Here is a 14415-nt window from a genome sequence, read left to right on the forward strand (position 1 = left end):
GACTTTCTTCACCTTTCATTAAATTACCTTGAACCCTAATTAGATCTACCATTTTTATTAGAATTCTAAGATTTAAATATAGAGCACAATTTCACAAGAAAAAGGAACATGACATGGTGGAACATGCAAATATAATAAAAGAGAAACACAACATAATCAATAATAACACCACATTTGACTCATATATCTTTCTCATTGAGCTAAACTCACACTTAAATCCCCTTAGACTTGATCCTAAGTGACCATAGGATAAGTGCATTTATCCAAAGCTAACCCAAATGGAATCCTTCTAACCCACTCAGCCAAATTAGGCATATGTAAACTCACAACCCATATTGACCTCCTAAGCTCCTTGGAGTTGCAATTATGATACTTCTTTTAATGGTATTTAACATTTGATCTGCATATTTAGTGGTCACCTATTAGACCTACATTTCTACTCTACCCTACTATCCATCTTTTTAAATGTGGACTCTCACACCTTGATATCTTCATCTCCTTCAAATCTCTTCTATTTGTGTTGCCCTATCAAGATTTTTTGTGCACAAATTGTTGTCCGTTAATCATATTGAATTCGAGCAATATACGCTATATGTTGACCCAATCGTGGCCTCTCATATTAGGGTTTGCTCCCCGCAGTCTCTCTTTCAGACCAACAGTACATAAGAATTGAACTGTCTCGCGACATTCTAAACCCAAATTGTATTATTGATTTATTTTTATTTTCATCGATTGAACTTTTAAATTTGCCGAACGAACCAAAAAAAACATTTGTGAAGGAAAGAAAAAATCAATTTAATGATGAAATTTTGTATTTTGACAAAAAAATGTGTTTAACATAGTGCTGATTTCATTATTTTATTTGTGATTTTAAACTAACAATTTCTAGGAAAATTTACATACTCATCACATAATTCTTATGAATTTATATATCTAACACCTAAACTTTGATATTTACATTTATAAACCAACGCTTGCAAAGTACATTTAACTTTCAAAAAATTAGTAGTGATCTTTGATGTAATCTTAAATAATTGTGTTATGAATATAAATATTAAAGTTTAGACGTTAGATATGTAAATACATCAAAATTGTTTGGTATTTATGTAAATACCCATGATTTTTATATTATTAAAAGGAATTGCGTTGTGATATTCCATTGCATGTAAACGCTAGACAGGCTCGTAATTTCTTCAATTGCACCCGAGTCAATTCAACCCGAGGAGACTACCATTTTTTCGGAACATCTGCATACATACCACCCAATTCCTATGTATTTACATATATAACACCTAAACTTCAATATTTACATATGCTCCATCTTACCTATACGTAAATGCTCATATGCATTCAATAACCATTATAAAAATATCACACATATAAATAAACAAATTGAGCCTAAAATATATCATCACTATAATCACAATATTAGCAGAAAACTTATCCCAAAAAAAAATAAAAATAAATAAATAGACATTAACCTGAAGTCTTAAGAGAAAAGGACAGTATAAAGTTTTTCAAGTGCTAGAATCATCAATAAATAACTTCACTGCAATGGTTGTATCAGTTTTTGTGATGTAGAAGTCTCATTGCCATCAGGATTCCACCAGATTTCCTGAGTCAGATGCTCGTGCGTAATGGCTGAATCTGCAACAGAATCTGTAACGCTTATATCAGAGGTCAGCATGGACACCACCGTCGACAATGCCGGCCTCCGAGCTGGTGATGAATTGGAGCACAACAAAGCTACCTTGATCATTCTTAGAGCTTCTTCCTTGTTGAAATCGAGCCCCAGCTTCTTGTCAACAAGCAGCAGTAACTCGCCTTTCTCTTTTAGAATGTGCGCCTACCATATGATGCAATTGATTAAAACTGCTGTTAAAATAGTGAACTAATGGAGAAATTAATGGTTGTTTCGAATCACTATTGTTTTTAGGAAGATTTACATAAATACCACTCAATTCATATTTATTTACATATCTAAGACTTAAAATTTAATTTTTACATGTCATCTTATCTATGCATGAAAAATGTGAATTTACTTTTTAAAAGTTAAAATAATGGCATTTTTTTATGTTATGCGGAAGATTTGGGAAGTCTAAATGTAACAAAGTTTGGGTCTGGACATGTAAATACATAGGAATTTGGTGGTATGTGTATAAATGTCTCTTATTTTTATTATGTTCTGTTTATGTTCAATTCAGAAAAAAACAATACTCAAAACACTTATATGTTGTTTTGAGTATTTTTAAAAATATGTTAATTTGTTAATAAAAACAAAACTAAAAACACTTAAAAAATATACTGAACAAACATATTTTTCAAAATAAAAAAACTAAAAAATGAAATACAACAATTAAAAACAAAAATGAACCCAAACAAATCCTTACCCAGTCCAAAAGGTGGAGGTTTCCTGATTCGGTTAGCTTGGTGACACTCTTCCCAGTGACTATTTCCAATGCAACAATACCAAAACTGTATACATCTGCCTTTACGGTCAAGTAGCCCCTTGTTACATACTCAGGTGCCATATATCCCCTGAATGCTTTACAAGTTAGAAGGTAATAATTACTTAACTTTTTTGGTTATGTATGTAAATATGAAAGTTTGGGTGTGAGCCATGTAAATACATGAGAATTGTGTAATAAGATACTTTGGCCTAGCTAGAGCTGCATACGATGACCGTACTAGATTTGTCAGAAAGATAATATCGAGTGGAAAAAAGTACTTTATGCTAATGTGAAAGATTACTTGCCTCTGGTTGAAGTTGGATGTTTGATGACTTAACAAACTTTGACCGGTATTTTGATTTTGCATGTGAGAGAATAGGATAAAATTTCAATTTCCATTGAAGTAAAATGGTTTGCTCTTTAGTTGTTCCTCGTATCGGAGTTAACCCAAATCAAAAGAAATATAAATATTTTTGATGAATTTAAATAGAATTATTCATCACAAAAACAACGATTAGACGATGCGATGGCGAGGCGGTGAGCGGCTGCAGAACAGCATATAAGATGGTGACCAAGGTCTCCAGCGGTATGACTGTGTAGGGAGTTGCGGCAGCCAGGTGCGGTGCTGGAGGGGCTGCTGTAGCAGGGTGGAGCGCTAGAGAAGCTGTCGGCAGCAGGTCGAAGCGAGGGAGAGGCTGGCGGCAGCAGGTCGGAGCGTTGGAGAGGTTGGCGCAGCAGGTTGGAGTGCTGGAGAGGTTGTCGGTGGCAAGTAGGAGTGTTGGAGGGCTGTCGGCAGCAGATCGGAGTGCTGGAGGGCTGTCAGCAGCAGGTCGGAGTGCTAGCCTGGAGTGCGGGAGTGAAACGGGAAAGGTGGGAACGTCAGGAGGATGGCTCAGAGCATGTGAGGGGAATATGGAAGGATAACCATCCCTGTGGAAGCGAGTTGCAACCGGAGCACCCCTCGAACCATTGGAGAAGATCATCACCTCGAACAAGTTACAGCTAGAGCGCCATCTCACCATCGGATATAGCCCTAGAAGGGAAGAGAAGGATGCCGGCGGTTGTCCAAAAAGAAAACTTAGCCCAAAAATAAACCTAAAACAGATAATAACACACATATATGTAATAAGTACTAGTAGTTAAAATAGAAAGGAATTAGAATATAAAGGAATTAAAAAAAAGTTAAAGAACAAAACAGGAAGGAATAGAAATAAGAAAGGAAAAGAGATAGGCAATGAATAGAAATAGGAAAGAAAGAAAAATAGGCAAGTACAAGAAATAGGAAAGGATTAGAAGAGAAAGGAGCTCCCTCTATGGAAGGGAGAATATGAAATTGGTAGAGAGAGGAGGTGGCAATTCTAGTCCCCGTGAAGGTCAACCAGTACGGTCGGTAACCTAGCAAGCCCCGCGTCAGTCTCTCGGTGTTGGAAAGCTTCGACTTCATTCGTCGAAGCTTTTGGCATCCTACAGAATAGAGTCAAGTCTGCCACATTGAAGGCACATAGATAGTGTAGTCCCCTGGTAAGTCGATCATGTCGGGGTTGTCATTTCACAACACGTCTTGATTGAGAAAATGTGTATAATTGCTGAGCATATCCCAAGCTGAGGTTGTATATGGATGTAGGTTCCAGCACTATAACACTTGAGCCTTTAAGTCTAGAACATTTTTATTCCACTTCTCGTACTCAGCAAAATGTAGCTGATAAACAAATATGAGAAGAGAGCTCAACTCTGGAGTGAATTCTATGTCAGGGTGCACCATTCTTACTAGCAACCACTCAGTAGGAATCTCTTCTATACTGATAAAAGCTGGATCTCATTGAAGAAATTCTTTCCCGATCAAGTTCCTAAGATAAATTTCAAGGCCAGGATTCATCCCTCATGCCTGGACATCTAATGATGGATATCATGCTAAATTGAATCTAACACATGTAATCTTCTCAACATGGCACAAAAGAGCCCAATTTCTGACTTGTTGGACCTCCCTCAATATGGGCAAGTCAGAAATGAGTTTATATTTCTGAATGACTTGATGTTCTCTTTTCTAAGGTTTTCATGCCTCCGGTGTCAGTTTCTCAAACTCAAGCCTGCCTAGCGCACTCACCGTGAAGTTGGTTTGAGTCTCTCCCACGCGACCATATTTTCAAGAACGCTCAGCTCAATGAAATAGATCACCCTCTTGGTTGTGCAATTTGATTCAACATGCCCAAATCGGTAGCACTTGCAACACTTCTTGGTTGTGGCAAATTTAGGGATGTGGATTGGTTCAACCTATTCTCCGCTCTAAATCAGTTTTTCCTCTGACGGGCTTATCTTGGGTGTTCTCGGTGTAATCTGGTTGAGCTCTCTGTCTGTAAGACATTGTGGTCGTCCGGTGATGTGGTCTCTCCACTTCTGAGCTAGAGTCTAAAACTTCTGTCTATAGTAAAATGGTAGAAACTAGCGCTAGATCTCACGCTTCATCTTCAAATTCTCCCGTTCTCCATAAGCTGACTCTTCTCTCAGCCTCCTCTGATATTGGATTTTGAAATGTCTCGGTCTTCGTTTTTTATCACTGAAATCCTCCCTATGGAAGGGATTGATATTCTCGTCTCTTTCGCCTCTTCAACCTTTCCAATCCTGGTTGAAAGTAATCTCTTCAAGGGTTTCATCTTCAATGTCCACAAGCCTCTGCTGAAGTCAGCTGACCGGATCTCTTGTTGTTTCTCTTCTCGGGTAGGCTCGAGCATGTATCTCCTTGGCGGCATGACAAGAATTTAGAGTTGAGAGATGAAAGAGGGTGTGGGAGACTAATCAACAATGTTTAAAATTAAATTGGGATTGCTGATTTAGAAAATCAACAAAAGAAAATTAGGGTTAGGTCAAAGTGTGTCTAAGGTTAAGGAATATGAAAAGAAAATTTTTGGTGGATGGTTAAGGCAAATGCTAGGAAACCCTAGGAAAGGACTAGGGTTTGGCTAGCTCAGATATCAAATAAAATTAGAGTTAACCCAAACCACAAAAAATACAAAATATTATTGTTGAATTCAAAAAGGGCTACCACGACGACTCATCAAAAAACAAAAATTAGACAATAACTGACATAAAAGGGCACACTAGGGTGACCGCAAAAAGGGTGAGCAGCTGCAGGACATTAGGTATGATGGCGACCCAGGGCTAAAACCGCAGCAGAATGACTGTGGAAGGAGTTACAGCAGCCAGGTAGAGTGTTGGAGGTGTTGTTGTAGCGGGGTGGATAGCTGGAGAGGTTGTTGGCAGTAGGTCAGAGTGCGGGAGAGTCTGGCAGCAACAGGTCGGAGCGCTATAGAGGTTGTCAGTAGCAGGTTGGAGCACACAAGAGGCTGTCTACAGCAAATCAGAGCACTAGAGAGGCTGTCTGCAGCAGGTCATAGCGCTAGAGGCTTGCCTGCAGCAGGTCAGAGCGCTGGAGAGACTGTCGCAACAGGTTGGAGTGCGGGAGTGAAACAGAAATTGGTGGGAACACCAGAAAGATGGCAGCAAGTAGGTGGGGTGAATATGGAAAGATAACTATTCCCGAGCGGGAGCAAGTTATGACCGGAGCACCCCCCGAACCCTTAAATAAAATCACCACATCGAACGAGTTACAACTGAAGTATCATCTCGCTGTCAGATACAACCATAGAAGGGTAGATGAGGAAGCTGACGACTGTCCAAATAGAGAACTTAGCCCAAAACTAAACCTAAAACAGAAAATATCACACACACACACACACACAATAGCAACAAAAACAAGCCTTTATACCGCTAAGTGAGGTTGGTTACATGAATCTTTTTTTCTCAATCATGTCCTATTCAGTGTCATGTTTTCATTTAATCTGAATAAATTAAGATCATTTTTTATACAACATGCCCAAATCTTTCTAGATCTACCTCTGCCTTTCTTAGCATAACTCGAATCTAAAACATCTACTCTCATAACCAGATCATCAAATAGTCGACGTTTCACCACTAGCCACCCCAATTCTTCGCTACTACCATTCAGGACAGCAACCATATTTATTGTTTCTGCAGTTTCGCACCTCCCCCTCGCTTTCATCAGCATTCATTTATTGTCATAACACTCACCGGCCATTCTGATCCACTTAACCAACCTCCACCTCACTTGGGATACACTTTAATGGTGTTTGCTTATGTCATGTTATTGTATTTTCCCTTTCAACTGGGGGGATTTTACCCATGGAATTTTTCCTTTTTTTTTTTTTTTGTAATGCTGAAGTTGGCATTCGGGCACTACAGCAAATCCTAATTGTCAAATAACAGCCAGCTCTTAATAGTAGTTTATAAAACCAGCTGATATGTTTTAAATGAAGTTTAGAGTTACCCACATTGATTTGAAAAAGAATGAGAAACAAATAGTGGCAATTTAATAGGTTAAAAATGTTGATCCGGTCTTCTCTATGAGATGTTTCTCAGTTCGCTGCAAATTAAAAGAAATGCTCTTAACAATAAGTAGCCATTTTAACACTAAGAGGTCATTTAAGATCACTTCTATATTTTGTTTTTCATTTTTTAACATCTGTGGTTTGATTTTAATTAAAACATATTTGACTAACATAGTTATTTTAAAAAACACTCAAAACGTTATGTATTTTTCAAAACAAGTTACTTTATTTTTAAAAACAAAGAGAAAGGAAATAAAAAATATACCAATAAGACATGTTTTCAAAAATAAAATAAAAAAATAAAATAGGAAAACAAAATTGATGCCAAATGAGGCCTGAGTATTTGATAATGGTACTGTGCACTCCTTCATGAAATCACTAAGATACCATCTTTGGCTTGACAAAGAAAAAGAGAAAATGAATAGATAAGGTACATGCCAAGGGTGTGAGTTCAAGGCTTATATTTGCCAGATGCCTTGACCAAAAAATAGATTATATGAAAGGGTGACTAACATGGTTCCAGAAATTCCGGTGCTTATGTGAGTGTGCTCATTTTTATTGAGCTTAGCCAAGCCGAAATCTGATATCTTTGGATTCAGCTCCCTATCAAGTAACACGTTAGCAGATTTTATGTCTCTGTGAACAATGCTCAGCATCGACTCCTCGTGAAGATATGCCAGACCTCTCGCAATACCAATACATACCTTGTGCCTTGTTGACCAATCCAGTTTCAGTTGACATTTCTCTGGGCCTTAAAAATCATTTGACTATGGGTCAGCATTTGCATTATATAAGAAAGATAAAAGAAAAATTGAATAAAATGATTTTTTTTTCCTCAGGAATAAGGCATCGATTTTTTTGCAAATGAGCTTATGGAGTGATCCTTACCAAAAAGAGCATTGGCAAGGCTATTATTCTCCAAATACTCATATACTAGCAGCAATTGATTTCCCTCAACACAGCATCCATAAAGCCTCACAAGATTTGGGTGTTGCAGTGCAGTAATCAAGCCCATCTCATTCAGAAATTCACGATTCCCTTGAGTTGACTTCGAAGAAAGCTGTTTCACAGCTATTACAGTACCGTCGGACAATAAACCCTGAACTGGAAAGCATAATGTGAGAAAAATCAAGTAAAATGTGCATATCCATTTTAAAATAATATCCATGAATCAGTAAGTTTGAATATACCCTGTAGACTGAGCCAAAACCGCCTTCCCCTATCTTGTTAGAGGCACTAAAATTGTTGGTAGCATCTTTTATTTGACTTAGGCTGAAGGAGCCAGTTTGCAGCTTTAGATCTACCCAAGAAATGCAAAAAGACAAAACTGTGATGAGATAAATTCTACTTGGATTTGCAGTGGGATATGAATAGCAGTAGTTGAGATAATGACTGTATAATTAGCGATAAAAAGCAAATACATTTAATAAAAGTAAAACATTAAACCAATTTTTCAGAATAATCCATTAGATTAGAATATGATCAATATCTAATATGGAACGAAAAGTTAACTTGTAAAAATAATGTACTTCCCTTGAAAGCCTAACAATAACAGAAGATGTCAGTTACAAGGGCATACATTATTAGCGAAACAGGAAACAAAATATTCAGTAGTAATACATACCCTATGGTATGTTAAATAGGCTTTTAGAAAATGCATTCAACAAATAATGTTGAGATTTGCAATCAATATTAAATAAAAACTTAAAAAGTGAAAAAGGTGAACTTAATCAAAACTGTAACTTTATTGCTTTAAAATATGGGTTAGGTCTAAAAAGGAGAAAAAGGAAATCATATAGACCTTTAAGTAATACCAAACTCTGAATTTCACAGCATGAAAAGAAGAGGCAAGGGCATGTCGCTCCAATAAGGTTCCATAACTCAATCACCAGCTAAAGAATTTCTGGCCCTAGTATTTCAACTTTTTCTTCTTTTTTTTCCAGATTTTCTAAGTTTAGCGTTCACAGGTTGACAGAAATTTGAAATTCTAGATTGGTCAGAAAAGCAGATCATATGCATTGAGATAAGGAAGTTGATGATCTTAGCAATGTTTTACTTGATTTGCTTTAGTTGTCATATTTCATGGTTACTAATTTTTTTTAGTTTATTTTCGTATAAAGATGCACATAATGTTAGATCACTATGGAGAACGATTTTTGTTCTCTAAATTATGTGCTGGTTAGATTGGGCCACTATTGGTTTGTTGTTGGTTTCCAGCTATAATTAGTCCGACCGTTAGTTTAATAGAAGTTATTGCTCAAAAAAATCTACTTCATTTCATTCATGTGGGCTTATATAGAGCCTTACAAGGTATATTTACAAATAAATCTATATATTTCACCTATTTACAATTATGACCCTTCATTAAATACAAATCTCAACATTCACCCTCAAAATGGGCAAAAGATATATGCTAAGCTCATCTTGTCACATAACCTATACAAATCTAATGAGCTAAGTCCCTTGGTGAGGCAATCCGCCATTTGCTCTCCAGTGGCTACATGACATAGCTCCAACTCCAATAATTTGTTATTCAGCTTTTCTTTGATGAAGAACCTATCAATCTTCTCACATGTTTTGTTCTATCATGTTGCACAGGGTTGTTAGCGATGCTAAATACCAACTTGTTGTCACATCACAGCTTCATTTGAATTCCCTGATCCACTTTGAGTTCAACCAACAAAGCTTTTAACCACATCATCTCAACAACTCCTAATGTCATGACCTTGTATTCAGTCTCTGTTGTTGATCTTGCTACAACTGAATATTTCTTGCTCTTCCACAAAACAAAATTAGCAATGTTATGATCCCACCAAAAACGATTGGGAGGATGTCCTACATTGCTGCAAGAGGTCCTTCTTAAAGTTGTAGGATTAGAAGGAGCAGGAATCATATCACTTGGAAGATTTAAGTCGGGGGTGGATGGTGTGGGTGTCTCAAGAGTCGGGAAAAACTGGGGCAATGGACTAGCTGACACAAGCGGCAATGCAAGCAATGTTCTCTCATTTTGCTTCATTCTCCCTGTATTCGCCATTAGCTCACATTCAGCCTGAATTCCACTTTCTCTGAGTTCGCTCTTCTCATTTTCTGGTTCCTCAACAGATTCATCTCACATCACAAAACAAGGCATTACTCCCACGTGTCAGCTCTCCTTGCCTCATATCTCCAATATTTGGGAAGTCACTAAAGGGTGAGGTCACTTCTCGGGTGTAGTACGGTTCAAATTCTCTAAATTACACATCCTTGCTCACTGTCTCTCTATCGGACTCCAACAAACATACCCCTTATGGGTAGTAGAATAACAAATGAACATACATTTCACAACTCTGAGATCTAGTTTTTTAACTGATGACCTATTATCCTTAACAAAACATACACATCCAAACACCTTCAATGAGAGGACCCCGCCAATATCTCCTTTCAACATCTGACAATAAGACTTCTAATCCAATCTATTATCCTTTACAAAACATACACATCCAAACACCCCGCTAATATCTCCTTTCAACATCTAACAATAAGACTTCTAATCCAACAACCTTAAGGGCATCATATTGATCAATTGAGAAACTGTCAAAATCGTTTTTCCTCGTAAGTGGTTTGAACCATTCATTGTGATCATTATGCCTTAGGTTATTCTAGATGGTGTCTATTTTTTCTATCTGCAACTCTATTTTGTGTCGATGTTTATGAGAATGCGGTTCGATGTTGTATATCTTGGGCTAACAAATATTTCTTAAATGATTTGTTGGTATACTTTCTCATTATCAAACTTCAATACTTTCACTATTGCATCATATTGAGTCTAGATTGACTTGTGGAAGTCTTTAAAGCAAGCAAACACATAATTTTAATTTTTAATCAAATATAACTAAATAAAACGAGAACAACAATCAATAAAAATCACAAAAAATCAATAACCATTCATAAGAATTGTAAAAGAAGGCTCCAAAACAACATAATGTATCAAGTCAAAAACACCAGAACTTCTATTCTCAGGACTGATATAAGAGCTCCTGGTAAACTTTTCAAACTCACAAGCACCAAAAATAAGTTTTTTTATTTGTCTTTTCATACAAAGAAGAATACAACCGACTCAATAAACTAAACCAAGAGTGTCTTGTGTGTTTGTGATGTAGTAGCAACACATCCTCCACACTACTCCTAAATTCTCCTACTCCAGCACTCTCTACCATGGATGTTAAAGCCAAGTCCATCCCCTCCCTTGAAAGATGTGCTTTTGGAATTAAAATAGAACAAAAGGATACAAAAGAAAGCTATACAAAGCTACACAAAAGAGATAGTTAAGGATGAGTCCATCCCCTCCCGGTCCAAGTACTTGAGTGCACTATGCCACATTTCAGTCCCACGTTAGAAATATTAAAAGAAACAACACATTTTAGTTAGAGAATAATGGTATTAATGGATAAAAGGTTCATTGAAAAAGAAGCATGCAAAATATTAAACAAAGTAAAAAATTAGTACCTCTCATAGTACTCTTACCAACTCCAGACTGTGTTGTACAATCCACAGTTTGGATGCTCTTTGGTACTACTAGGGAGTAAAGAAAGAAAACTCTATAGCATGTCACATGTGAAATATACCAAAATCTACTATCCATGATGATGATCTTGTAGTGGAAATAAAGGTAAGGGCATGTGTATCACAAATACCTTTGTCAAAGTGAGTATAAGTGGCAATGTTACTCTTTCATGACAATTGGTTGGAAGTATCCTCAGCCCCATCTCCTCCTGTTTTCTGCTTTCGCTTCAACAACTCCAAACACTCATGATCCTCATTGGTAAAAACCCCAAATCTCTCCCTCCTCTTCTACCATCAGATTTGCCAGGCAGCCCCCTTTTCACCTTTTTGACCCCCACAGTCATGACTAAGGCCACGACCTCCACCCTATCCACGTCCATCTGTCTCTCTCCTTAGGTGGTCTAGGACAGGTCTTGCTCGGATGCCCAACTTTACAACACAAGTGTCTTCACCTGGACACCTATCACACCTAAGCTCAAGATAGCCAAAGTTGATCACACACCTGGAAGTCCACTCAGCTCAGAGTGCAACTTCATGCAACTCTCCTTCTATGGCCTCATCCAGTTAAGGGATAATCGCCTGAGATAGGAGGAAGGATCTCCTTTGATCAAAGGCCTAATTCAGATGAGCCAGAAAACATATGTCCTCATCCGTGTAAATATCTCTTCTTTCTTGCACTTCGAATTGACACGGCTTGACATCAATGAGAACCGATCAAGATTTACTCACAACCGCTCCAGCACTATGGAGTACTCCTAAATCGATCTATCACCCTGAACCATCACCTCTATCTCACATTGAATCTTGAACACCCTCATGTGGTTCTCAGCTCGAACATTGATCTTTTTCAACTTCACCCAGACATCGCACACCTTTTGAATGTCATCTATTGATGAGACAATTGACAGAACCATTGAGTTGAGTAGTCAGGTGTAAAGTAAGGTATGTGTGGTCCTCCATTCATCCCTCTCAGCACCATTACCCTTTGGCTCGACCCGTATGTGTGGTCCTCCATTCATCCCTCTCAGCACCAATACCCTTTGGCTCGACCCTTGTCAGATATCCCTCTACTCTCTTCCCTACTAGAGAGACCTCGATTCAACATGACCAACTCAAATATGTGGTCGATCCATCAAGTTTCAAATCCACATGAGGAAGATCTAGCTTCAACTGTGTTAGAGTATGTGTTGGGGTAGCGGCTCCCGTCAAGATGCTAGGTCCCTGTATGAGCCTACCAAGACCTTCAGAATTTCAAAATCTATCTTCCTTGAAAGCTCCAAACCTTTTCCTCCCACACTATCTACATCTCCTGACATCCTCAATTTTACAATGGCCCAGCCTTTGTAGCCCTCTCACGCACATAGAACCAAATTCTATCCTCCACTATTTTGGTTTCACATGCGCTTCATCCTTGCCATGCACCGAGCTGCTCGAAACATTTTGTTGTGATCCAACAGTTAAAGATGTCATCAGTTCAGCCCTTGAGCATCGCTGCAATCGCGCATGTACTTGGCGATACCCTCAGTGTCATCTCAATTAGCTCTAATAGCGCCTATATTGTGAGCGTCCTCATTGCCATCCAATTAGCTCTAATCACGACTGTATTTAACGTCTCACGCCAATTCAGACAATCAAGCAGCTCGCTGCAATCGCACCTACATCGCGAGCGTCCGTCACGATCCCCTCGTTGTCTCAGTTAGCTCTAATCGCGCCTATAACGCAAGCATCCTCGTTGTCGTCCCAGTTAGCTCTAATCGGGATTGTATCCAATGTCTCACGCCAATCCTGACGATGAAACAATCCTAAAGACGACCAGTAGGGTTAGGGTTCTGATTCCATCAAGAGAATTGTTCAAAACTTATTTTTTACATCCATATCAATCAAGGGCTTAAATAAGGTATTACAATATTTTACAAATAAACTCCTAAACTTCTTTAATATTCCCTTTTTAACAATGATAATCTGAATAAGGTCCAAGTCTCAATTCAACATACACTTTATCTCTGTTTCCTTTAACAAACACTTCATCGTTGTATTCTCTAACATGTACTTCACCTCTCGCCCTCTTCTAACATTGTATCCCAAATCATGGTGGCATGTCTTCTTCTTCACTGGAATCATCCCTACATAAGGTATTGAGGTATTTCTCCCTCTCTCTCATCTTCGGATTTTGCTACCACGCTCGTTTGTGACCCCTCTGTGGGTTCTTTCCTCAATATCATCAAGTTGTAGTAGCAATTGACTAAACTCTTGATTAGGTTTTAGCAATTGCCTTTGAGGCGACGTGATTTAAGGTTTGTGGTGGATAGGTGCAAGGAGGTGTGTAGAGGTGATGGAGGGTGCGAAAGAAAATTTTTGAGTGAAGGTATGATTGGTTAGTGGTGGATACTAGGAGTCCTATAAGAAGACTAAAGTTAGGCAAGCTCTGAAACCAAATGATACATGATTTAACCTAAACAATAGGAATGCAAATTTTATCACTGAAAAAGGGAAATAGGTAGTTACAAATACACACACTTGACAAGGAAGTACAACAACAACCAAGCAAGCACAACTACATATATCCAAAGGTAGTGGTTGGATTGGTGAGTGGACGACAAAAGGAAGGTGATAGGGCAATGGATGATTGTAGGAGAAGGAAGAAGTTATGGTGAACTTCGATGGGAGAAGGTGGAGATTGGCAAGAAGAGGCTGGTTGGAGGGCTGGAACAGCGGCAAATATCAAGAAGCGGTTGTTCGGGGCGGGGGCAGGAACGACATTAGCGACAGGGAATGCATGGGACTTTAAGACAACAAAGGGAAAGTTGTCCCAGGACTACAACAACGAGTGAGATTGACAGCGAAGAAGGGCAGTTGGAATGAATGGCAACAAGGCGGGAGATGGCTACAAGAGATGGCAACAAGTGGAGAAGGTGGTGGCTGGCAGTTGGAGTTGCAAGACGACAGCAGGGTTGTTGTCTGATGGTCCTGACAACGAGCAAAAGCGGCAACAACAGTGATGGGAGGAATTCAGAGGATAG

At 38.5% G+C, this 14415-nt stretch overlaps 1 protein-coding gene across 6 annotated transcripts in view; it reads right to left on the bottom strand.

The window, feature by feature from the left end:
• Nucleotides 1–1456: 1456 nt before the first annotated feature.
• Nucleotides 1457–14415, bottom strand: part of LOC110025275 (probable leucine-rich repeat receptor-like serine/threonine-protein kinase At3g14840) — a 46015-nt gene continuing 33056 nt past the window's right edge. For 5 of the 6 annotated variants that reach the window (XM_020725671.1, XM_020725672.1, XM_020725673.1 and 2 more), the window contains 5 exons: nucleotides 8044–8153; nucleotides 7742–7952; nucleotides 7367–7604; nucleotides 2391–2538; nucleotides 1457–1846 (listed from right to left, as the gene is read on the bottom strand). In XM_020725671.1, the coding sequence (XP_020581330.1) occupies nucleotides 1547–1846; nucleotides 2391–2538; nucleotides 7367–7604; nucleotides 7742–7952; nucleotides 8044–8153 (1007 nt within the window). In that variant the 3' untranslated portion in view covers nucleotides 1457–1546. Of the gene's footprint in view, nucleotides 1847–2390; nucleotides 2546–7366; nucleotides 7605–7741; nucleotides 7953–8043; nucleotides 8154–14415 lie in introns of those variants that run through there. The other variant, XM_020725675.1, reaches the window with a different exon arrangement.

The sequence above is a fragment of the Phalaenopsis equestris genome, unplaced genomic scaffold (assembly GCF_001263595.1).
Source record: "Phalaenopsis equestris unplaced genomic scaffold, ASM126359v1 Scaffold000297, whole genome shotgun sequence".
Classification (NCBI taxonomy): domain Eukaryota; kingdom Viridiplantae; phylum Streptophyta; class Magnoliopsida; order Asparagales; family Orchidaceae; genus Phalaenopsis; species Phalaenopsis equestris.